General features: G+C 38.7%; 1 protein-coding gene across 2 annotated transcripts; it reads right to left on the reverse strand.

Annotated features, from left to right (window-relative positions):
* Positions 1–1,205: 1,205 nt before the first annotated feature.
* Positions 1,206–23,638, reverse strand: SERPINB10 (serpin family B member 10). Of its 2 annotated transcripts, none has more exons than XM_032872265.1 (8): positions 23,537–23,638; positions 19,728–19,904; positions 17,342–17,407; positions 16,804–16,941; positions 14,781–14,898; positions 6,724–6,866; positions 3,351–3,506; positions 1,206–1,757 (listed from the first exon to the last, which is right to left on the reverse strand). In XM_032872265.1, exons 1-8 carry the CDS (start codon positions 23,624–23,626, stop codon positions 1,353–1,355), a joined length of 1,293 nt encoding a protein of 430 aa, XP_032728156.1. In that variant the 5' UTR covers positions 23,627–23,638; the 3' UTR covers positions 1,206–1,352. The 2 variants fall into 2 exon arrangements, with proteins under 2 accessions (XP_032728156.1, XP_032728157.1); XM_032872266.1 differs by lacking the exon at positions 23,537–23,638 and adding an exon at positions 21,680–21,766.
* Positions 23,639–25,397: the final 1,759 nt, after the last annotated feature.

Consider the following 25,397-nt stretch of genomic DNA (forward strand, 5'->3'; position numbering starts at 1 on the left):
CTTTATAATATTTAAGGACTTATAATTTACCAGAACACAGACACAAAAGGATTTGTTTCACTGCTACTTAGTGTGAGATATTATGGATGGAGGCAAATGTTTCATAGAGATATGATAAAATGTTATATATATTATAATTTCTTTCTTTGGAGCTAAAGCATAGCTATGACAAAATTTCATATATATTACAATTCCCTATCCTCGCAGCTAAGGCATTGTTTTATCCTACAATACTGAGCCAAGATTTAATACAGAATACACATTTTCTGATATGAATTTATACACTGTTCATGTCAGATCTAGCCTTTCCTTTTGTTAGATGAATATCAAAAAAATAACCTAGAGTATATAATCAGTTTCTGAAATCAAAATAACAGGGGAACTTGGGTGGCTCAGGCAATTAAGCATCTACCTTTGGCTCAGGTCATAATCTCAGGGTTTTGTGATGGAGCCCAGTGTCCATAGTCTTGGAGCTCCCTACTCAGTGGGGAATCTGCTTCTTTTGCCCCCTCCCACACTCACGCTCACCCTCTTAAATAAAAAAATCGTTTTTTAAAAAAGAAACTTGTTCTTCTACCTCATAAGATTTTTTTTTAAGATTTTTATTTATTTATTTGGCAGAGAGAGATCACAAGCAGGCAGAAAGGCAGGCAGAGAGAGAGGGTAAAGCAGGCTCCCTGTTGAACAGAGAGCCGGATGCTGCCTCAATCCCAGGATGCTGAGATCATGACCTAAGCCGAAGGCAAAGGCTTAACCCACTGAGTCACCCAGGTGCCCCTACCTCATAAGATTTTTAAAGGCAGGGATGTTAATATGACTACACTTTTACACAATAATTATTTTTAATAAAATATTTATTTTTGAATTATTTTAGATTCACAAAAACGTTGTAAAGATAATCCAGGGAATTCTGTATACTCCTAACACCTTTTCCCTGGTGCTAACATCTAACATAATCTTTCTACATTTGTTTAAACTAAAAATCCATATATCACCTTTATAAAGATTTTTCTTCTCTCAATGAGGCATGTGAAATATAAGTAACAATGATAATACAATGACCAAGTAGTTCAAAAATTGTAAGGCATTTGGTTGAATAACAGTACTGAAATGTAAATAATAGTCACATTAAGACAAAATGTTAAGTGGTAAAAATAAAATTTTCCATCCTCTCTAGATTTATAAGTATGATAAAACCACTAGAATGCATTATTTCAAGGTTTATTTGCTAACATTCAAATGTGAAGAAGATACAAGCTGCAAACTGGTTTTTATTATAATTGTGTTTCTCCATCTTTTCGTACACTTTTCACACCAGAAGTTGGTCTCGTTTAATGAGAGAGATACATTGTCTAGGGGGAGCAGAATCTCCCGTAAAAGAGAATGTTACTAGTTTTGTTGTGCCTGATAAAGAAGAGGAACGGGTGGTTTGCATTAAATTCAATGGAAGGGAGCCTAATTCGAGCGCTCACCACACTCCCAGTGCCAGCTGTAGCCTCTGTACCTTGTTCATTTATTTCTACAAAAGACTTGTGGAAAACATTGGACAGAAATAAGTTTCTCTCCATAGACATTCCTGAGAAATCAGCTCTGTTCTGGTTAAAGGCATCACTCATCCCCATACTGCTCAGGGTTGACTTGAGATTGTAAGTCTCTTCCAGCTTGAACTTGGGGAGCTGCAGCTGAACCTCGTACAACTCCATCATGTCTGCGCTGGTCCATTCACTCAGCTTCTCATAGGTGGTGGCCTTTTCCAGCTGCAGGTGTGGAACAAGGAGGAGAGAGTCAATAATTCCATAAAGAGTGGTTGAGTGAGACCTGGATACTACATAGATGAATTACCGTCCCTCCCATTAACCAGGATAACAGAGCACACACGTTTGGAAATTCTTTGTGTAATGAGATTCTTCACCCTGTTGACCTACAGAATCTTTGTTTTGTAACTGACTAGTTGCCGGGATACAGGAGAATTAGACCTTATTTCAAAATGGTGTACTTCTATGCCAGCATGCAAGACATCAACTACACACAGAAATGGGTCAACATAAATATGCCTTATGTGCTGTCTACACAAAAGTATAAATTTTAGAACAAGTTATGTGCTGGGGTACAAAAGGATATCTGTTATATTAACATGAGAGGCAGTTCTTTGAAAACAATATCTGAGATAAAATAAAATGTCTATATAAACACAACAATATGAAATTAATAACAATAAGCTATGCCCCAAAAAAGAGAAGGAAGAGTAAAGAAAGGAAAATCTCCAAATCTTAAAAATAATGCCTGTTTTTTAGTATAGTTTTTTAGAGTGTTTTTCTCCTCTTTATATTTTAAATTTTTAAAATAATAAATATATATGGATATACACACCCATATGTATACAGGAGAAAAAAATGTGCTTGATTTTTTTTTCAGATGTTTGTTTCAAGATGCATGTTTTTGCTACTTTGAGAGTTTTCTAGACTCAAGCTGTCAGTGACATACTTGTAGATGGTACACATTAGTAATCTGACAACATATTCAGCTCAGGAGCCTGAACTTTTAGGAAGAAAGGGTTATCTTATAAAGGTGTGATGCTAATAGTTTACTGTACACCCTTGGTCTTACTTTTACCATTCTTTCCAGTTTCACAAATTTTATGATACCATTTGGAAATCTCTTCAAAATTCTAGCAGGGCTATGAAAACTTACAAGTATACAGAATCTGGAACACACAAAAAGTTATGCACAGTGCAAAGAAAGCCAGGCCACTCACTGCATGGGAAACTAATGTTCAATTTAAACATACAAATTGCTCAGAAACATGGTCTGACCAAAGTTATATCAGGCTTCATAGAAATTTACCTGATAAACAATACTTGCAGGTAGTACTGATACTTAGTACAGATACAGCCTTTTCCTCCTGAAGACTTTATTTAATTAAAATAGTTTTTTTTTCAAGTTTTGGAAGTCAGAGTCTTGTTGAAAAATGTATATCTCAAGCTAGATTAATGCAAATGATTAAAAAATTAACCTTTGATTAAGTAGGCCCTACCAGAGGGAGAAGAAAGACCTAGACTGAGGTCAGCTCTGTGACTGACAAAGAATATATGTATCTGTTGCTCCTGTGACTGTTCTTTTAGCTACCCGGTCCTAGCACCTACAGATTACTTAAACTTTCTGAGGAATAGTGTGACAACTTATAGAATTTCATAAAACTTAAACGATACTGTGAAGGTAAAGACGTCAAGGCTCAAGGTATGTTAGTTGTCTTCCTCTATAGGAATCAAAGAAACAAACAGGGAGACCATGTCTTGTGTCTCCCCAGAGGGGTAAATGCCAGAACCACCTTCACAGCGGACGGACTGTACCTGATCCAGGCCATCGATATCTTCTGGCAGCAGTATGAGCAGGCTGAGGTCACGGTTTTCATAGTAGAGTTGTAGGCCCATAGCTTGTGGCTTTTCAATGTGAAAAACTTGGAGTTTTTCCTTCATGGACATCATTTGCACTGGTTTGCTTGTACTCTATGGAAAGGAAGTAGCAAAGTCATTGAGAAGGTGTTCCACCAAATTCTTAATTTTGTTGTATCATAATTGGTTCCCAGTAGTCTGGGACACTGGCAAAACTGGTGATTCTCTGCAAAATGCTGAATAAAGTTACACAGACCTTGTTTTCTGAAATAGGTGTTCTACCAGATAACATTATCGATAAGTGATGTGGAAGTTGCCTTTTATAACACTATTGTGGCAACCTCTATAAGTCACAGCAAGCTGGATCCTACTGAACACTTAAAAAAGTATCTTATCTCATGCAAACTATGCCAATGTCAATGATTCAGAAACGGCATAAGGTGGATTTCATATGCAAACATTTGAGAAAGTATTTTAGTATCATAAACACTGACATTTACTAGGAGAATAAAAAGACAATAGGCTAGGAGGACATACTTGTAAAACACATATCTGATAAAGAATCAGTATCAAAATATATAAAGAACCTTTAAAAACTCAATGGTAATAAAAGAACCCAATTTTTAAAATAGGCAAAAGATATGAACAGATACCTCACTGAAGGAAGATTTACAGCATATGAAAAGATGCTCAAGCATACGCCATGAGGAAATTGCAAATTAGAACAATGAGATAGCACTACAGACCTTTTAGCATGGCTTAAAATCCAAAACACTGATGATATCAACTGCTGACAAGGATATGGAGCAACTGGAACTGTGATTCCCTGACAGTGGGAATGCAAAGTGGAAGCCACTTCCAGGGTCAGTTTGGCAGGTTCTTACAAAGCTAAACATGGTATTACCACATGACCCAACAAGTGTGCTCCTGAGTATTTACCAGAAGAAGTTAAAAACTATGTCCACATAAAATCTTGCACACAGATTATTTATAGCAGCTTTATTCATAATTGCCCAAAATTGGAAACAACCAGACGTCCTTCAATAGGTGAATTGCAAAACAAACTACAATATGTCCAGATAATGGAAAATTATTCAATAGTAAAGTGAAATGATCTATCAAGCCAGGGAGAGACAGGGAGAAAGCTTAAATCTATTGCCTATTGCTTAGTGGAAGAGACCAGTCTAAAAAGTCTACATACTATAAAATTCCAACTACATGGCCCTCCAGAAAAAGCAAAACTATAGAGACAGTAAAAAGATGAGTGGTTGCCGGGTATTTAGGAGGAGGGATGAATGGAGTACAGAGCATTTTTAGGACAGTTAAACTATTCCATATGAAAACAGAATGGCAGATACGTGACATTATGCATTAGTCAAAGCCCATAGAACTACACAAGACCAAAAGTGAACCCTAATGTTAACTACAGACTTAAATTAATGGAAATGTATGAATATTGGCTCATTAACTATAACAAAGGCACCACACTAATGCAAAATGTTAATAATAAGGGAAATTATGTGGCTGGTGATATATGGGAATTCTACTTCCTCTCAATTTTGCTACAAACCTAAAAATGCTCTTTAAAAAAGTGTATTTATAGTAAGGCCAATAGTAATATAAAAACAAAACCCTGCAATTCAGATGTTGTAGACACTTTACTTACCCATTCTATAGGGAGCTGTTAATCACAAAGTCCCACCCGTCTGCTAATGTAGTGGTCATATGATTAGGGTTGTTCATTCAGGATACTTCATGACACAGTGATTTTTCAGGGATGAACACATGAATGGCATAAAACAGAGCCCTCCTTAAGGAAGGAGCATTCTGTTAGAGCTAGCAGAAGGACTATTTACCAGAGTTATGAAGCTCAAAGTCTGACGATGGAGCAACCAAATTCTCTGGTCATATAGAGAAATTGTATCTTTAGTATTAGAGAATGAAGGTGATAACCAGAGGGAGTAAAGGTGATGGGAGTGAGGGAAGAGAGGGACAGAGAAGTGAGATTATGTCTTGAGACTCCCTGGACCTCTCAGTTCCCCTTAGTTATGTAAATAATGCTAATACAATTCCCATTTTCCTGAAGCTATTTTGGAATGTTATCTTATCACTTGCAACTGAAAATTCCTTGTGGATATACTAAGGCAGGTAACTATCCAGCTCATTTCTTCTTAGCCCATTCAATTACATGTTTGGTCCCTTCCCCATTTTATCCCACTGATTGTCTGAAAGCCACCTACTGCACATACCTGCATGCTTACTGTATTAGGTCCCTGGGAACACTGGTTATGTGAGAAGACCCACCCCAGGACTAATCAGCTTTAACAAATGTTGGCTAATCAATTCCTTTCCTAGGAATTTAAAATGAGATTAGACTGGTCTCTAAAATGGAGGCAATGTTGTGAGTACCATGTTCTGCCATCATGGACTGGGAAGAAGAGAAAGTTAGACTTCAGCCTGAGGGAAGAATGATGGGAGAAACAGAGTTGCAAAGATAGAGACTGAATCTTGACTACATTTGAATCCTTGTTTCCACTCAAGTTCCAAGGCCCAAACGTATTCTAGCCCTTGGATTCTAGGGGATCTATCTGTCGCCTTATATTAGTCTCCTTTCTTGAGGTAGTGAGTTCCTATCTATCACAAAAATTATTGTGTTGTATACTAACACAAAGAGAAAACAATGGAAAGCATGAGATTTTAGATGTGTCTTTCTTTTTTTTTTTAAGATTTTATTTATTTATTTGAGAGACAGAGATCACAACTAGGCAGAGAAGCAGGCAGAGAGAGAGGGAGAAGCAGGCTCCCTGCTGAGCAGAGAGCCTGATGCGGGGCTCGATCCCAGGACCCTGGGATCATGACCTGAGCCAAAGGCAGAGGCTTTAACCCACTGAGCCACCCAGGCACCCCTAAATGTGTCTTTCTTTTACTTATGGCAAGATAAGAGTTTGGTAGAAGAGAGTATTGGTGTAATAGAACAAAAACAGAACTAATAGTGAAGAGTTGGGGGTTACGGTTCTGGTAGATTTTTAACTTAGGCATGGCTCCAGTCACTTTGACATCTGGGAAATAAATATAATAACTATCTTACCTACTCCACCATAGTCAAAGCAAGAACTAAGTGATAAAATATGTGAATTGTCTCTCTTCAGAGAAGAAACAATGAAAAGAGGAATCCCCAGGAGGGATGGACCTGGCTTTTAGCTCAGGTATCCCTGCCCTGGTAATAGGCAGACTTTCCAGAAACATTTATTCAAAAGGAAGAGTGAATTTCAAATAGAATCTCCTTTAAAATATCATGTAAAAACCATGCTGATTATTAAAAGTTTTCTACCTTGTTTATTCTGAAAGGCTTTTCTGTGGTGTTTTGGACTAAGAACTGATGTTCCCAGATTCCTTTAAAGTAAAGGGCATTCACCAGAACCATTCTGGTTGCAGAATCCACTGCATCATCAGGTAGGAGATTCTGGATTTTTCCTATAAGAACAAAAGGATAGATTACAAATGGTATAGTTACATCCTGGCAATATGCCACACTTATAAAAATGATAATTATGAAATACTACTGACTGATATCTTATATCCACCAATGATCCAAACCAGGAAGTTAGCATTAACAGAATATTACTCACAGGTCCTATTTAAATTTCATGTGCTGTTCCAATAAAACTCTTCTTTTGGATCAGAAATCAATCCAGGATCTCAAGTTGTAGTTATGTCATTTTGTCTTAGCACCTTTGAGTCTGGAATAGTTCCTCATTCCTTCTTTGTCTTTCATGAATTTGACACTTTTGAATAAGTTTGGTAGTGTGTCCCTCAATTCTCAGTTCAGATTTGTCTGATGTTTCCTCAATTGTATCCCACCAGAAAGATATGTTAGGTCCTAAATACCAGTCCCTGTGAATGTGCTCTTATATGGAAATAGGGTCTCTGCAGACCTAATCAAGTTAAGATGGAGGTCATCCTGGATTAGAGTAGCTTTAACCTAATAATGATATCCTTACAAGAGGAGGAAAATTTGGACATAGACACACAGAGAGGACAAGACGATGTGAAAACACAGACACAGGACAGACTTAAAGAAGATTATGTGCCAACAGAGGCAGAGATTGAAGAGTCCACAAGCCAAGGAATGTCAAGGATTGCCCCCAACCACCTGAAGTTGAGGGGAGGCATGGAACAGTGCCTTCCCTAGAGCATTTAAAGGAAGTGTGGCCCTGCTCACATCTTGATTTCAGATTTGAAGCCTCCAGAACTGTGGGAGAATACATTTCTATTGTTTGAAACCATCCAGTTTGTGGTAATTGGTCATGGCAGCCCTAGGTCACAAACACAACCACAGAAACAATATTATGTGCTTCTCAATGAATCATACCAGGAAACAGATTGTGTTCTTATTTCCCACTATGGGTGATGTTAACTTTGATGATTTGATTCCCACAGGTTTCTCACTGTAAAATTACGGCTTTTTCCCTTTCTAATTCATAAGTGTCATGTGGGGAGCTACTAGATGACCATGTAAATTTCCTCTTTCTCATCAAACTTTTGCCCACCAATTTTAGCATTCGTTGATGATCTTGCCTGAAACAATGATGACTGTGGTGTTTTGCCAAATGGTGATTTTCGATTTCCACTATTCCTTCTACATTTATCAACTGGAATTCTACTATGAGGAAGAACTCTCCCATCTCCTCCTTTTATTTAGGTATTCAATAATTTATATCAGTATAGACTCATAGATGTTTGTTTTACCCTATGGGTTATAATTTATTACTATCATTATCTATTTTGTTGCCCAAATTGTCCCAGATTTGGCTATTAGAAACCTTCTCAAGTTGGCTCCTATGTCCATTTGACATGTTCTCAGATATTTTGAGCATTTACCTATATTCTGGTACCACAGTATGTCCTAAAGTTCATCTGGTGCTTTCCATGTCCCAGCCCTAGAATTGGCATTTCTTCTAGGAGCCTTGGTTATGTTGTTTTTTGTTTTTTGTTTTTGTTTTTGTATTTGAAGGATGGGTTTTAGAAATCAAGATGTGGATGTTAGCTATGTTCATTATTGCTGGGGTGTCATTGCTCAGCAGAGAAAGCTAGAAAATACATGTATTATACACACATCTATAAATATTTCCATATCTAATTTTCTACTTATGTATTATAGATGAGGAATTCATATTGATATCTCCTATTTCAACCCAGCACCATGGAGTTCACGCTCATCTTTGCTTTTCCTTATTTACAATTCCTTTCCCTGTCAGTGAAACACCTGAGCCTTATTATTTCCAATATATTTATTCATTTGCTCAGTCCTAGAATATACATAAAATAGTTTGAGAATGGCTAACCCATTCTCCTATGAAAAGCAATTTTGATAACTAAGGTACAAGATCTGTGTACAGTTCTCTTTTTAAAGCCTTAGAGTACATAGTCAAACTATGTTTTTCTAGAACAAATATTTGTTGAAAAGAATAATTCTGAAACAGGAATGCAAACTAAAAAAAGATGCTATTGAAAGACATTTTGAAGAGAAAATACAGATGGATTAGGTGAAACCAGAGCGAGTGCACGCGTGCGCGCGCGCGCACACACACACACACACACACACACACACAGCCCCAGAGGACTGCTGAGCAAGGCCAAATGTTATCCAGGAAACTGGAACCTCAAAGGCTGTGAGCAGTGGAGCTCAATGGGAAAGGGGGAGTGTTAATAGAATTGAGGGCATTATCCTATTCACAATAATTATTCTTAGCCTTGATTGTCAATTAGAATCACCTGAGGATTTAGACCATACTGATGCCTGAGCCTCCCTCCTAGAGATCTCAATTAATTCATCTGGGGTTGGACTTAGGAATTAGTAATCTTAGTTTCATGTGTCGTGAGAACTGAGAGCCACTGGTTTGGAGCCATTTGGTCTAATGGTCTTTAATACCTCCCTGTGTGCCAGTAATGGGTAGCAAATATGTCCACCTGCAGGTTATTGCAATGAGCAAGGACATCCATACCACAGTGAAGTCAGGACTAGTGGGGTTGCTGACTTGCCTTTTTTTTTTTTTTTTAAATAAGGACTATATATAACACATGTGCTAAAACTTTCAAAAATAATTAAGAACAACTAAAATTAGGTCTATTTAACTTCTCGATTTCCCTTTATTGTTATAAACAAAAAGTAAGGGGTGCCTGGGTGGCTCAGTGGATTAAAGCCTCTGCCTTCAGCTCAGGTCATGATCCCAGGGTCTTGAATATGTTTTGAATTGAGCCCCAAATCGGGCTCTCTGCTCAGCAGCTCTCTGCCTGCCTGTCTGCCTACTCGTGATCTCTATCTGTCAAATAAAATCTTAAAAAAAAAAAAAAAAGTAGGTATGGAAAACAAGAGTAGGTCAGTGAAATACAACAAAATATAAAATAAAATAAAATAAAATAAAATAAAATAAAATAAAATAAAATAAAATAAAATAAAATAAAATGAAATCCAGAGCTTGTCTTTCCATTTCCAGTGGTTTGCTGGTAAACTGTCTCCAGGTAGGGGTGGGGGAGAAGGAAACTCTTGATTTGTAGCCCATTTCTGGGGGGTAAATATTCTCCCCATATTGATTTTGAGCTACCAACATGGAAGTCTGGGAAAGCAGGGTTGGGAAGACATGTGCACACGCAACAGATGGGCTCCAAAAGCCTGACTGCGCATGTGCACACCCCGCCTGCAGAAGTCCTCGTCCGACACATGAGAAGCCCCTGTGCAGCTTTTGAAAAAAGTTTTGGGGTCAGTAACACTTCTAGAGATTCCAGTTGATCTGAGGTATGACTTGGATGTGTCTATTCAGGACAGCCCTCCCTCACCAATGAAACAGACATTTTGGTTTAACAATGAACAATTAAATGATGTCAGAACATTCTAAGTCATTTTAGTATTCACCTACCTTATTAAGGACAGTGTATTAAACTTAATTTACAATTTCTTTGATGATTCACCGTGGGGAGGCCGTGTACATCATTTCTTTAATCTTTATTTTTTGCACAGAAGTTTTATTTTTTAAAAGCTGTGTTATTTTTAATCAAGTATTCTATCACTCGATAGAGTTGTAGGTGCAAATAGAAAACATATCGAGGACTGAGTTTTGCACAGACTTATCTCAGGTTGGTTGAGATCGAGATGATTTAAGTTATGCCGCATTATTCTATGGACTCATATGCTTTCAGAGAAACTAACCTCTTGAACCCGCAGCTGTTTTAGGGTATGTAAAATATAATTATTGAATAAAGGATGTATAAAGTGTAGTCAAATACAACTTAAAAGTAACTGAGCCAAATTTGACCATGATTTTGCTGTACTCTTTAGAGCTAAAGTGCCACCTACTGGCTGGTTCATTGCACACACCCCTGGTAGTTCGAGGTAATGAATGGGAAGGACAATCTTCCAAGATACTCAGGGTAAGTCCTGCTGAGCACAGTTATTAATGTGACACTAGAGTGCCCAGTGTGCCAAGCACATGAGAGATTTTGAGATGACAAACATGTAGACAATAACCTTCTCCAACACCCACTTTCAAGTAGTTTATAGACTATAAAGGAGACAAACCAGAAGAAAAAATTGCAACATGTAACTGACACTATCGAGACTTTGACTCTGAATGCCGTGTATGTCCCAGTGGTCCATATGGCTACTTGAAAGAAGCTCTTTTTGAAAGCTTAAGGAAAGAAGCTTCTTTCAAGTGTTTCTGATGGAACGTAGTCACGCTGAAGAGCTTCTAGCAACTTTTTCTTAAAGGGTGTGCAGAATTCTGCCTTGATGAAGTCAAAATTCCTTATTTGGGTTTGAATAGCCCTCAAATAACCAATTTGTATTCAGTACATAAAGAGAAAATACAGAAAGATTACAGCTCTCTGTCTCTTTGGAAGATATGACTCTAAGAAGTAGAGCCAGCCTTGCCAGCTGGAACAATGAGGTCATAGGATGCAGGAGACAGGGGCTCAATAAAAGATGCTGACCATGCCCTTGGTTAGCTTATTTTGGAGGTCTCTCATTTTAGAAGTCGTGTGACAACAGAGGATTTTTCAAAGCGTGTCTATCCTATATCTTGACCCTATAATAACTATAATCTGAAGTCTACTTGTTCTTCCATAATTTAAGAAGAGTTATTCAGTTCTTCCTCAAAATCAAAACTTCTGCACTGTCAAATATGGCATCCATGGCTGCTTAAACTTAAATTACTTAAACTGAATTGAAATAAAAAATTCAGTTCATCAGGAACATTAGCCACATTTGAACTCATCTATAGTTACATGTGGATAGAACACGTGACCCTAGCACACTGGGTAGGGCAGACTTATGGCACATTTCTGTCAACACAGGACGATCTCCCAGGAGGCTGTGTGACCTAGACAGTTGGGTCTGGTCATGTTCCTTAAGGGAGGCAGTCTATGCTGGGGAAGCAGGGCAAGGATGGGAAGAAGCCAGCTTCCTCAACACGAGACCATGGTTCTCCTCTCGGCTCTGAAAACCTTTGCTCTTGTGTAAAGATGGCAGATTAACTGCTCTTAGCCTTCCTATCTGTAGAGCTCCCCTTCCTTTCCAGAAAACATGACAGACACTGGGTTAAGAATCTGAGACCTCAGGGTTAGTTCAGCCCCAGATTATTCTTACAGTCACATCTGCCATGTTGAATTTGTGTTGGATGTTACAACAGGCTTTTGCCTGTGCAGTCCCATTTGGTCCTCCTGCCGACTGAATCCATACAAGTGCTCAGTAAATGCGAGCTGGTCTATCATTCTAAAAACAGGCTTGCCTTTGAATGAACCCAAGTCAGGTATAAGTTAAGTACAATGGTCACTCTTGCCTCACCATGGCTTTTGAGTCACTATTCAATGAAAAAGAAACTGAGAATTAAGGGCCGCCAACTTCCTCAGGGCATTTCAGTAAATGTTAATGTTCTGAACAATGACAATTAGCAGGCCTGCTGTGTGTTAGTGATTCGAAGCTGAAACTCACATCAAGCAGCATCATTGTACTTGGGCCCTTGAGTCTAGCAGGGGAGGCTTCAGTGGTTAACTTCAATAATAGTGCGGTACCTGTCAAAGTGAGCTTTCACACCCGAGTGCTGTGTAAGCAAAGAGGGAGACATAAACGAACTATTGGGACTTCATCAAGATAAGAAGCTTCTGCACCACGAAGGAAACAATCAACAACTAAAAGGCAGCCTATGGAATGGGAGAAGATATTTGCAAATAACATATCTGATAAAGTGACATATCTGATAAAGGGTCAGTATCCAAAATAAATAAAAGCTTATAAAGCTCAACATCCCAAAAATGAGGGGCGCCTGGGTGGCTCAGTGGGTTAAAGCCTCTGCCTTCAGCTCACGTGATCCCATGGTCCTGGGATCGAGCCCCGCATCGGGCTCTCTGCTTGGCAGGGGGCCTGCTTCCTCCTCTCTCTCTGCCTGCCTCTCTGCCTACCTGTGATCTCTGTCAAATAAATAAATAAAATCTTTAAAAAAAAAAATGAGTCGGATGCTTAACATCCAAAAAATGAATAATCCAGTTAAGAAACGGGCAAAAGCCATGAATAGACATTTTTCCAAAGAAGGCATCCAGAAGGCCAACAGACACATGAGAAGATGCTCCACATCACAGATCATCAGGGAAATAGAAATCAAAACTACAATGAGGTATGACCTCACAGCTATCAGAATGGCTAAAATCAACAACACAAGAAACAACAGATGTTGTTGAGAATGTGGAGAAAGGGGAATGTGTGAGAAAGGGGAATCCTCTTGTATTGTTGGTGGGAATGCAAGCTGGTGCAGCCACTCTGGAAAATAGTTTGGAGTTTCCTCAAAAATTTAAAAATAGAGCTACCCTACCACCCACCAATTTGTGCCACTAGATATTTACCCAAAGGTACAAAAATACAAATTCAAAGGGAGACATGCACCCCCATGTTTATAGCAGCATAATCAACAATAGCCAAGCTATGGAAATAGCCTAAGTGTCCATTGACTGATAAAGGGATAAAAAGGATAGACACATAGACACACAATGGACTATTACTCCATCATAAAAAATAATGAAATCTTGCCATTTGCAATGATGTGATGGAACTAGAGAGTATAATGCTAAGTGAAGTAAGTCAGTCAGAAAAAGACAAATAGCATATAATTTCACTCATGTGGAATTTAAGAACAAAACAAATGATCATAGGGAGAAAAGAGAGAAGAGAGAGGCAAGCCAAGAAACGGACTCTTAACTACAGAGAACAAAGTCAGGGTTACCAGAGGGGAGGTGGATGGGGACTGGGATTAAAAAGGGCATTTGTGATGATCACTAAATTTTAGTGTTGAATCACTAAATTTTCAGTGGAAACTAATATACATTATATGTTACCTGGAATTTAAATAAAAAATTTGAAAATTAAAATTAAAATATTAAAAAAGAAATAGAACACTCAACTTTTAAGTGCATGTGTAGCTACCCAGCTACAAACTACATCTTAAAGATGGTTACTACAGCAAGTCTAGGTGACCAACTATCCTGGTTTGCCTGGGACTGAGAGGTCTTCAGGTGTTAAATCCAGGAAAGTCCCAAGAAAATCAGGACAGGTGGGTCCCCAGAGCCTAAACGGGGGACCATGTAAAACTCAGCCATGTAGCTGAGTTTAAGATACTGGTGCAACTGATGTGTGAAATCTTTGGGTTTGTATTCAAATAATCCTCCTTAAAAGCAAAGAGGATTTCTTTTCACCATTTCCTGGTGACTTTACAATGACAAATGCAAGAATCATCTTAGACTTAAATACGAAAGCCATGTTTTGAGGATGGTGGAGCTAACCCACCAGTCTGGGTCTCTGCATTGCCTCTGCAAAGAGAATGCTTATCTGCCTTTTGACTATTATATAAAAGAAAAATAAATGTCTGCCTTATCATGAAGCCACTGTATTCCAGGTCTCTCCACTACAGCAGCTTAGCCCCCTACTGTCATACATGACCTTATTTTGAAAATTACTTAAGATTATATAACACATTTAATGCCACAATTTCATTATTAATTGCTAGCTATTTTTCCTCAGAAATCACAAATGTTGCAGTATTTTGACTTTCCTCTTTGTACTTTTCTGCTTTTTTGCCCCTGGGCTCCTGTTTGAAATTATTGGGATACAAGAATTTTCTTGTCCTCTTAGTAAAGTGGGTATCTTGACTTAGATGTTTTAGATAAGACTTGCTGGGAAAGCTAGGAATCTGAAAATCATGGGCACGGATAGAAAGAAATGTTCTCCATATTTAGAATGTATCCACTGTTCTCGTCCAGAAATACACATACTTACAAAGCAAATTCAAAAAAAATACAAAAATGCTTGGAGAAGATACTCTGCCAAACATCTTGGTGAAACCTTACCTTCAGTCTGACTTTCAACCCAAGAGTTGATCTCCTTTCGAATTTGTCCAGAAGCTCCCACAAAATTAACAGACTGTGGTTCTGCACCAAAGTATGTTTTCATGTCTTTTAGATATCTCTGGAAGATAGAGGTAAAATCTTCTTTTGCAGAGTTTGTCCAAAACCGAGACATCAAGGCTATCAATGGATCATTGCAAACCCCCACCCCATTGCCCCCTCTGTCTTTCCATACTTCCATTTTGGTCGAAAACTAAACACTCCCCTCTTTAAAGTTAGCTGGGCACAGACCAGCCATGCAGAAGTCCAGGTGTGGAGGAAGGTCTGCCTCCCAGTTCTGGGACTCCCACACCCTCCCTATTTTTTTTTTTTTTTTTTAAGTAGGCTCTACACCCAGCGTGGAGCCCACCATGGGACTTGAACTCACAACCCTCAGACCAAGACTCGGATGCTTAACGGACTGAGTGACCCAAGCACCTCTACCCTCTCCTGTGTTTATCCATGCCTGTGAAATGAGGCTGGTATGAAAAGGAAGAGAGCTCTAGGAACCCCAGGATTGTCTCCAGTGATGAAGACCCGTTGCAGTTGCACTTTGCTTTCTCTAGCAGAGCCAGAACCAAAGTGAAGCATGTGGGTCCGGCAGCCCCCTGCTATGAACACTAAGCACCAAAAACCTGTGGAGGGCCCCCGAGGAGAGCTATAGGCTGCTCTGAAAATGGATTGCAAAGTGTGGCCAAAGGTTCAGCAGGCTGTCTGAGGGAAGAAAGCTGGCTTAGTCCTCTGGACCTTTGATGTCCCCCCTGCTGGCAGTCCTCGGAAGTGGGCTTATGAGGGCACCTGCCATACTCAGGAGCCCTGTCATACTCCTTCAGTGTATTACTTGGTAGAGGAATTGTGTTCAGCAAAAAATGCTGAGGTAATTCAGCCTCCAGGCAGTGGTTTGAAGATTAGGAAATCTAAACTATGTGGAAATTATGATCCAGTAAAAAAGGAAGGCTTAAAGTTTCACAAGGCACCATTCCCTGGGTTGACTCATAGGTTCTACTCAACCTCTCCGAGCACATCCAGGGCTTGTGGACATTATAAAAGATGTCTCATTTTGTATATCTGTGTCCTTCTCATCTCTAAGTGCCCGCCCCATTCAGATACCTCCTACTTCCAGACCAAAGCGGAATGCACAGGACTACCAGTACCAGAAATGTCTCTAAGGCCTAGTTTGGATGCTTTTCTGCCTTTAGTCATAACCAAGCCCAAGTGCTGACCTCCCTGAATTCACTGGCTATGCGCAGGGACAGCCCTGCTTGATATCACAAGATAGCTTTAGTTTTCTATTGCTGTCCCTCTACCCTACCCAAGTTCCTTGCCCTTTGCCCACTGGGCACCTAGGTCCTCCTACTCTCTTATGTGTTGAGATGTGATGCTCTAATGGGAAATTCATTGCTTGGCTTGGTTCAGGGTGGCCCACTGTGGGAAGCCCTTGAATCTGAATTGAGGACGAAAGCATGGTCTGCATTGTGGGGTCTCAACCACCTGAGAAGGGGAGAAGGTGATATTATTCCATGTCGAGAGAGTCTTTCCTAAAGTCTCTAAAGTCATGCTGTGAAATGACCCATCTGATCCCCGAGTCAGCTCTGCTCAACTACAAACTCCTAGTCCAGCCATGCTCCCAGGACCAGCTCTGCCCTCTGCTCCTGCACATCGGCCCTACTGGGTTACCCTGCATCTCCTGCCCCATTCTCCATGAAACAAATGCTAACCCGGAGATGACACAAACCACATCTCTTACCCATTCACCGGCTGAGGTGGACCCCTTTATTCTGAGCATATAGTCTGGCTTAAGACCCACTGTTGATTTCCTTTACACCTAGACACTTATTGGTGCTCTAAATGATTGTTTCACAGAAGTGCTGACCCCATACATGAACATCGTCCCTGGGATCTCTAAAGAAATGTACGAAAAGTTTCCTGATTGGTCTCACATACCTCTTTCTTTCCCATCAGCTTTAAAAGACACATTTGCACTTACACTGTGAAATGGGTAGGTTTTCTCTCCATATATCCTGTTGGCTGTTTTAAGTATGTAAGCCTTGCTGGGATTGCTGATTTCTGAGATAAGGGTCTGGAAGTGAGAGTGTATATCTTCAACCTTGCCCAAACCGAATTCCTTTAAAAGAAAAGGGATTAGTCAAACGGTCAAATAAAAACACTGAACAAGAATTAGGTCTATATGAACAACCTCTATCTCAATGAAATGAGTTGGTGTCCTGTAAACAAAAACTCAAATCAGTTGCATGGTAGACAAAAAACATTTTCTTTAATGTTAGCAGTGCAAGAATTTACAAGTTGTTAGGGTATTGTTTTCTTCACATTTAGTTTATAAAGGCAAGAACAAGCTTGAAGGCGGGGCAGCTTTGCAGTGGAAGGAAAAGATGGAAAGAGAGAGAGGGAAAGAATACGACCCTTCCAAAAAGTGTACACGTTTCTGTATTTTTCTATAGTTTGATGATATTTTTCTAAAAGAAGTTCCTTTTAATTATCAAATGCATATTAAAAATAAGACATACCATTTTTCTTTTCTTCTCACTTTCAGGACAAGGTTTGATGTCCTGATCTCTGCTAAACTGAAGAACCTGTCATTTCAATAAAAAGGAAATAGGTGAACACAATTTGCGAAGATGTAATCATCTGAAATTCTCCTCAGCAAATACAAGTCAGTCATTCCCATCACCACAGAACATATAATTAATTACCAGGGGGAGGGGGGGCTCTGATTTCACTTAAATAATGTGTTACTAAATGGATGGGGAAGTCAACAGCAGCTTTTAAATAAATTTTTAAGCTGCTGTTAAGTAGCTACTCTCTTTATTCTTATACTCTTTATAGGACATTTGAGATGATGTTGGGAAATCATTAGAGGTAAAAATCTCTTGTATTCCATGTTTTGGTTTGTTTTTACATACGGTTGTTTTGAAAACTAGGTGTTCATTTGAAAGCATCATTTAGACGATTTAAGCATAAGCCACTATTGCTTCAATTATCTAGAAAATTCAGGGATTCTAGTTGCTTATTCTAGTTAAGTGTTTCCGGTCTCATTGTCTGCCTCACTTGACAGTTATAGACACATTCTTTGTGCTCAGCCCAGCATTTCATTTGGAAGTTAACAAAAAGGAAGTGGACATGCTTGCTTCCCCTGAACTGCGCAACAGTAGAAAACAAGGTGATAATTCCATCTCCCATAGCCTGGACCCAGCTCACAATGAGGAATAAAATCTAGTTTACCAAAGCTTGTGCTGATTGACACCCAGTGACAAACAGGGATACACGAGCGACTCAGTCTCAGTCGCAAACCATCACCATTGATATGTCAGTAGCATTTAAATAAAGCAGGGACAAGAAACACACAGAAATATATTCACATGAAATGGACCCCAGTTGGAATCCATCTAAGATTGTCGATCACATTAACTGTTAAGGCTTTTAATATTTAACCAGTTATTAACCAAGGGTAAGCCAGGATTTTGTTTTCATTTTGAAATACATGATATCTTGTGAACTAAAAGAATAAGGGGGATATCCTAGGCCCAAGCTGACAGAAGATAAATTCTGCCTATTTCATGTAGAATTACTGTCTGTGCTGTTTTCTGTATTTGACTCAAAGGGCACCACCTGGAGTGGAAATTCTGTCACTTAACCTTTTGATTATTGCAAGATTTAGGGCTGGATTTCCTCTTTTCTATTTCTATCTTAAAACACACACACATATATTTGTATATTTGCACACAAACACACATATACACATGACTTTTTAAACTATAATTTTGCTATCTATGGCTCTACTTGTGAAATGCATGCATGTGTCTATACATGCAGGCACAATGCTTTGAAGATATTTACAGCAAATCAATAATTGCTTAAACAATACTATTGCTTTGTTATTTTCATGCTCTCAGTGGGTTCTTTACATTCATGCAGACAACCAGGGATTGGACATAGAAACAACCAAACAAAGCACAAAGAACTGGATTCATTTGATTTTTCTATCTGCGTCTTCAAGAAAATCCTTCTGAGATTGGAAAGATGATGACTAATTCTATTATTTAAAGTATGAGCCATTCAAAAATGGTATGATACCACTCATATGTGGAATTTAAGAAGCAAAACAAGTGAACAAAGACAAAAGAGACAAAGGAAAAACCAGACTTGACTAGAGAGAACAAAGAGAGGGTTTCCAGAGGGGAAGTGGTAGGGGGATGGGGGAAATAGATGAAGGGGATTAAGAGCTCGCTTGTCCTGATGAGCACTGAGTAAAGTACAGAACTGGTGAATCACCATAGTGTACACCTGAAACTAATATAATATCGTATGTTAACTTCACTGAAATTAAAATTTAAAAATAAAATAAAGTATGGGCCATTACTTCCTGAAATATACCGATATTCAAAATAAAATTGGTTTTGGTGCTGAACCAAACTTGATAACTTTATTGTCTCTCCGCTTGATCTTGCTAGGGAACATGGGCTCTTACATGGTTTTTTAAGCAGCAATTTTCTTTCTTTTTTTTTTTTAAAGATTTTATTTATTTATTTGACAGACAGAGATCACAAGCAGGCAGAGAGGCAGGCAGAGAGAGAAAGGGGGAAGCAGGCTCCCTGCTGAGCCGAGAGTCCAATGCAGGGCTCCATCCCAGGATGCTAAGATCATGAACTGAGCCAAAAGCAGAGGCTTAACCCACTGAGCCACCCAGGTGCCCCTTAAGCAGCAATTTTCTAGTTGGTTCTCTTCCCCAGAATTCTTTTTATGGCCTAAAACAATGTTGAAGTATATCTTTTGTCTTGTAGGATATGGCTGTAAAATGTAAGCTATGTGGACTTTAGGAAGCAAATGATGGTAACAGTTAAAAAGAAGGCTCTGTTTTAAGGCTGCAGAGGATGCTTGACCTCTCCTGCTTACCTGGGCCATCTGCGCTGCCGTGGTACCTCCAGTGCCCAAATACACCATGGCCAACGAGGTCGAGATGCCCCAGGGAGAAAAGAAAATATTTTTGCCCTCAGCCGATTCAGCCAGCTTTTTGCTGAAGTCCAGGGCAAATTGGTTGATTGATTTGGCTAGAGAGTCCATTGGGAAAACCTAAGAAAAATAAAGCAGAGATGGAAAACTTGTTAATAATCCTTTCTACTTATTTCACTTTTGGCTGACACAACTATCTTCTTTAATCACCCCTTCTTGAAGTGACAAAAATATATATTATCTAATCCAAATTTATATCATATATGTAGTGTATACATTTCCATCCATTTTATATGCATCTATTTCCATTCATCCTTATATGTGTACCTATTCATAACAGCCGAAAGGACTGTGGAAAATCCCTTACGAATATTAGTAGTTTACATATTAGAAAACAGAAGTCTAGAGAGTTTGAGGGAATGCTCAAATTGTAGTGCAAAGGCGCACGCAGCAGAGGACAATTGGGTGCTGGTCAGTTGGCAGCTCCCTGTCGAGAAAACCATAATAAAAACGGTGCCATCAGCCCTGTGCTGCTTCTCAATGCACCACATGACTGCTGACCTTACACAGTAAATAAGAAATTGCTAGTCATTTTTTTCAAGAAACTTTATGGTTTTTCTCACTTATCGCCAATATTTTTATACTTTTTAACCTTATCTGTTCATTCTTTTTTTAAGATTTTATTTATTTATTTATTTATTTGACAGAGAGCGAGACAGAGAGAGAGAGGGTACACAAGCAGGGGGAGTGGGAGAGGGAGAAGCAGGCTTCCCGCTGAGCAGGGAGTCTGATGTGGACCTCCACCCCAGGACCCCAGGATCTTGACCTGAGCCGAAGGCAGCCACTTAACGACAGCCACCAGGCACCCTTATCTGTTCATTCTTGCCTTTATCTATGATATTCTTCATTCCTAGAATTTTTTTTTTCCTAGAATGTTTTGATCCTTCTTTACTTTATTGAAATCCAGTTCTGTTCCAGTTTCTTTCTTTCTTAAGAAACTTTTCCTGATCTCTCGTGTGCAGAGGAGTTAAGTCCCACAACAGCACTTTTGCCCCTTATTGGTAGTTCTGTCTTCATACGCTTGTAGCTTTCCAACTCCAGGGTAAGTTCCTTAAGAGTAAAATTTTCTGTATCTCCAACAACACCTCGCTCAGGACTTTACACAAAATGGATGTTTATAAATATTTATTACTTCTTTACAATGTTCATTATTTGGGCTCCAGCCACCATTGTCTATTCACTTAAACCTGAAACCATACACAATTTAGTGGGAAATGCTCATAGAGAAGTAGGTAAGTCAAGGCTCTTTGCCCTTATTCTCCCTCACTTGGGACCCTCTGAAAATGATCTTGAACAAAAATAACTCAGTTTTACTCATTAAAAAAAAATTATATTCAACCTCTAAATTTCACCCCTAATTACCCAACATTTCCAGTGTTTTAAGACTTGGGTTCTATCAAAGAAACAACTACTTCAATCTGATGTCATTTTATAGCCAAATAATCTCTCAAACTGGTTAAGTGATTAAAAATAAGTCAACTTCCTAGACCTAGAATTTCCCATTAGTGCCAATGTTGTGTAGAACTTCAACTTATACTGGCATCACCTGGCCCTCAGGACCTTAGAAGGGTCAAGAGTCTCTGAATCAAGGGAGAGGCATAGGTAGGCCAAGTTTTGGTTTCATCATAAACTGGATTAACAGTGATCCTGCTGAAATCCCTCCTAACCATAAGCTTACATTTAGTCAAAGAACTTCCCCCTCTAAGTCCTGCTTCAGTTCTAGCCCATGTCTATTGCTGAAGGTGATGAAATTTCTAGGCTAATATCACTTGACTAAAGAAAAACAACTCTAGTTTTGTAATAAGTCTACACCTCACAAAATGTTCAAAACTTACCAGTATGTAGTTTTTCTTGATAGATCCAGGGCCATCTTGGAAATAACCTCCTTAATCTCTTTACAGCTGTATTCATTCAAATGATGCTTTGTTTACCACATATATATTAAGCTTTATCTCTTTAGAATTCATGAAATACATTCATATGGAAAACGTTTGTCTCCTTAAAACTATACTAACCATGAAGGGAGGAGAAAATAATATCTTAGGGCCTGAGATTTTTATCTTTCTACCTAAAGTTTATGGTTATTCTAGAGTTTAACTACTTGTAACAAATTCCTGAAAACAATAATTTTATTTAATGAAAGACTTAATTATTAGTGGAAGTTAATATCCAGTTATCTTCAGCTTCATTAATTCTCTTGTTAATATCATAATTAATACATGAGGTATTGCCCAAACATAAAAGAACAATTCCTGCCTTTTTTTTTTTTTTACAAAAAATTTATAGAAGTGTTAAGCCATTGGTAAAATTTAACCCAAGAGTGAAAAGTGCTCTCTGAAGGATGCAGAATTTTAGGATGATGTTTTACAGGAAATAATTTATCCATACAAAGGTTAGACAATGATTTTTTTCAGAGAAGATTAAAAATGTCTAGATCGGAAGACTACTATGCCATTTTCAGAATAAATTATTCTTTGCAGTTTTCAGAAGTTTTAGATGTGTCAGTTTAGATCTTTATCTATATATATAAAAATATATACATGGTTTAATATATACAAATATATACACGTAAAATATGTACAAAGCCCTCTCAAGGGCTTAGGGGAAAAACTGAAGAACTATGGAAGTAATAAAAGGATAGTGTCATTCATCAAAATGTTGAATCATAGATACCCATAGTCCCAAAGAAACTTGGAGTCCCCTCTAGTACAATTGCCTTGTTTTATCTACTAGGAAACTAAGGTCCAGAAAATTTAAATGTGCTGTCCAATGTGCACAGACAGCTAAGAGTGAAGTTATCACTGTAATCCCATTCTCTGGACTGTGAATACAATCTCCTTTGTCATTGTATCTCATTGCCTTCAAGATTTTAATAGAAAAAAGGAGGGATTGGGGGAGGAAGAAAGGTGAACAGGAGGAGGAAGAAAGGAGGGAAGATGGTATAGAGGATGAGGAAGTGGGAAAGATTCTCACTTCATTTTCTACAAAAGGATACCCAAAGCTCCTTGACTTTTGATGATACTAATGATAGTGCCTACTTCTTGGAGCTATGCTTACCAGAGGATGACATCTCCCCTTAGCACTTCTATCTCTACCCAAAGCCATATTCTGAGGGAAGCAATAATTTGGGATGTTTTACAATGAGCATATAGTAGAAGGTTGAGGCTTAGGCTATTCCATGGAAGAGAAGAAAGCTAACAGCCCATGGAGTGGTGGCCTGGATGGGATGTTAGGTGGAGATAGGGAAAGAGAGCCAAACCATTAATTCCATGCATTAATGATGTGGATCAAATTCATATCACCAAGCTTGCTCTTCCAAAGGGTTAGAAGGGGTTGGCCTCAATTATTCTGAGAATTCTCTATTTCTCTTTGCCTATGTTGACCGATACAGAGGTGGTCAATCTAGAGAAGTGACTGGAGGAGATTCCATTCACGGTTTCAGAGTTTCTGGTAAAACCATTTCTCTAACTCCTTTTAAATAAATGCTGTCTCTCCCTCTTTGCCCTCTTTCCCACACAAGCTTTGAATGAGCTCGGGGTTAAATCTGTCTGATTTGTACAGAATTCTTGGGGAGATGAAGCTTTACCTATTATTTCTGTTTTTGAGAGTTCTTGACCATTTGTTACTCTGCTAGACATTTCAATATAGAAAGAAAACATAAACATTTTTTAACAAAGAAATGTTTACAATACCTTGTTTTCTTCTGCTGGAGCAGAATTGGCAACTGGTTCCTTTAATAAGAGATTGTGGTGAGTTAAGTAACTTTTAACTGTAGAAATCATCTTTAAAAATTCTAGCACCTCCCTTTTCTTGGCCCCACCCTCTGATTCACTTTTACAAGCCCATACACTTTTCCTTTCAAGTTTATCTTGGCCGAGAGCTCAAATAAAAAGACAGAGATCCACAATGAATGTTTTGCCTGGATGACTGACTTACCTACACTTGCCATGTCTGTCTGCAGGTAGAAACCTGAGCTCTGACAAATTGTAACTCACCCTTTCCTTGTTTACTCTCTTCTCTAGTCTGCCAACTGGCAGCAATTCTAGTAGTTTTCCCAGTAGTCTTTCTTAAAAAAAAAAAAAAGAAAGAAAGAAAGAAAGCTCTTAATTAGCAGAAATATAATGGGTAGTAAAATGGAAAATATTGAGGGTGAAATATTTGCTGTTACATTGTTAAAGCCGCTTTTAAGGTGCCATGTACTAGAGGCATCCAACAAATGTTGGTCCTCTTCTCCCTTGATGGGTTGATGTGGAACCCAAGGAACAACTCTATCCAGTCCCATGTCATGTCCATTTTCCCACCTCCAGGGACAAGGGGTCTGGACCAATGTTTTAGACACAGTTGCTGAGTTAGATGTTGGTTCATCACTTTTTAGTTTTCTTTTATTTCTCCCTATGAATATTCCCTCCCTCTTCCAGATATCTTCTATAGGAAAAACCATAGTTACTGTTTTATTTTCTACTGCTGAATACCTGTGCTTGGTGGGGTGCTGAGGGGAGGGGGGAGAGGGATGGAATTGAGAACCTTCCAGAGGGATTGAGGGAGAGAAGGAGCCTCTCTACTTATAACAGATTTGGAATGTTCTTCATGCACTTTGCATTTTTCTCTTCATGGGACACACTTGTCTCCTGATAAACTGGCTCAGAGTTTAACATTTGAAGGTTAGTGGGGAACCCAGAGCAGAATGTTTCTCTGGACTTCACTAGGGGATGGGACTTGTGTAAGAAGTTTATTGCACCTGCCTGACATGTGCTGAGCACATAGTAGTAGTAGTACCTACTGGTACCTCCAGACTGTTATTAGCAGAAAGTCTCACATGGAGGCTGGATATAGAGGGACTGTTCATCCTGACTGACAGCAGTTCAGCAGAGAGTGACTTGGGCAATATCAATGCACAGCACGGAGACTTTCGTTATTTATGTCGCATTAAATGCATCAATGCAAAAACTACCAAACCAGCCAAGAAATTGTTTCATCTTCTCTAAAGTCACAAACTAAGTTTTACTCATTGGTTTCCTCTGAGCCTTCTCCAGATTCCTTTCCCACTTATCTCTTGGTTAAATTTTTATAGATATACTACCCATGTTGATGAAATCATCGTTGTGCATTATTATGATGCCTGTTTGGGGGTGGACAGGGAAAGAAAAAGAGGTAATAGTATCCTAAATTAACAACATAATATTATCAACACAGTTTTGTTTGTTGCTATCATTTATGGCCTGCCCTATGTGTATGTATATGTATATGTATATGTATATGTATAATATGTACAAATTACTAATAGAGCTATAGGGATAGGAACTATATGAATGGGGAAGAGGGGTGGGAGGGATAGATTTTGCTCTGGCCTTTTTATGAATTCATTAGGTATCCCAAAATTTTCAAGACAGAGAGAACTCTAGATGCATCAATATTATTCTAATAAGAATCCAGAAGAAGAGCATAAATTGAGTGGGCAGAGACTATGAGTAGATAATGGTAACCCTATTCCATTTGGGTTGCTGTAAGAGAATACCAAAGACTGGATGATTTAAACAACAAACTGTTGTTTTG

The sequence above is a fragment of the Lontra canadensis genome, unplaced genomic scaffold (genome assembly GCF_010015895.1).
Source record: "Lontra canadensis isolate GAN:19392208 unplaced genomic scaffold, GSC_riverotter_1.0 scaffold44, whole genome shotgun sequence".
NCBI classification, from domain to species: Eukaryota; Metazoa; Chordata; class Mammalia; order Carnivora; family Mustelidae; genus Lontra; species Lontra canadensis.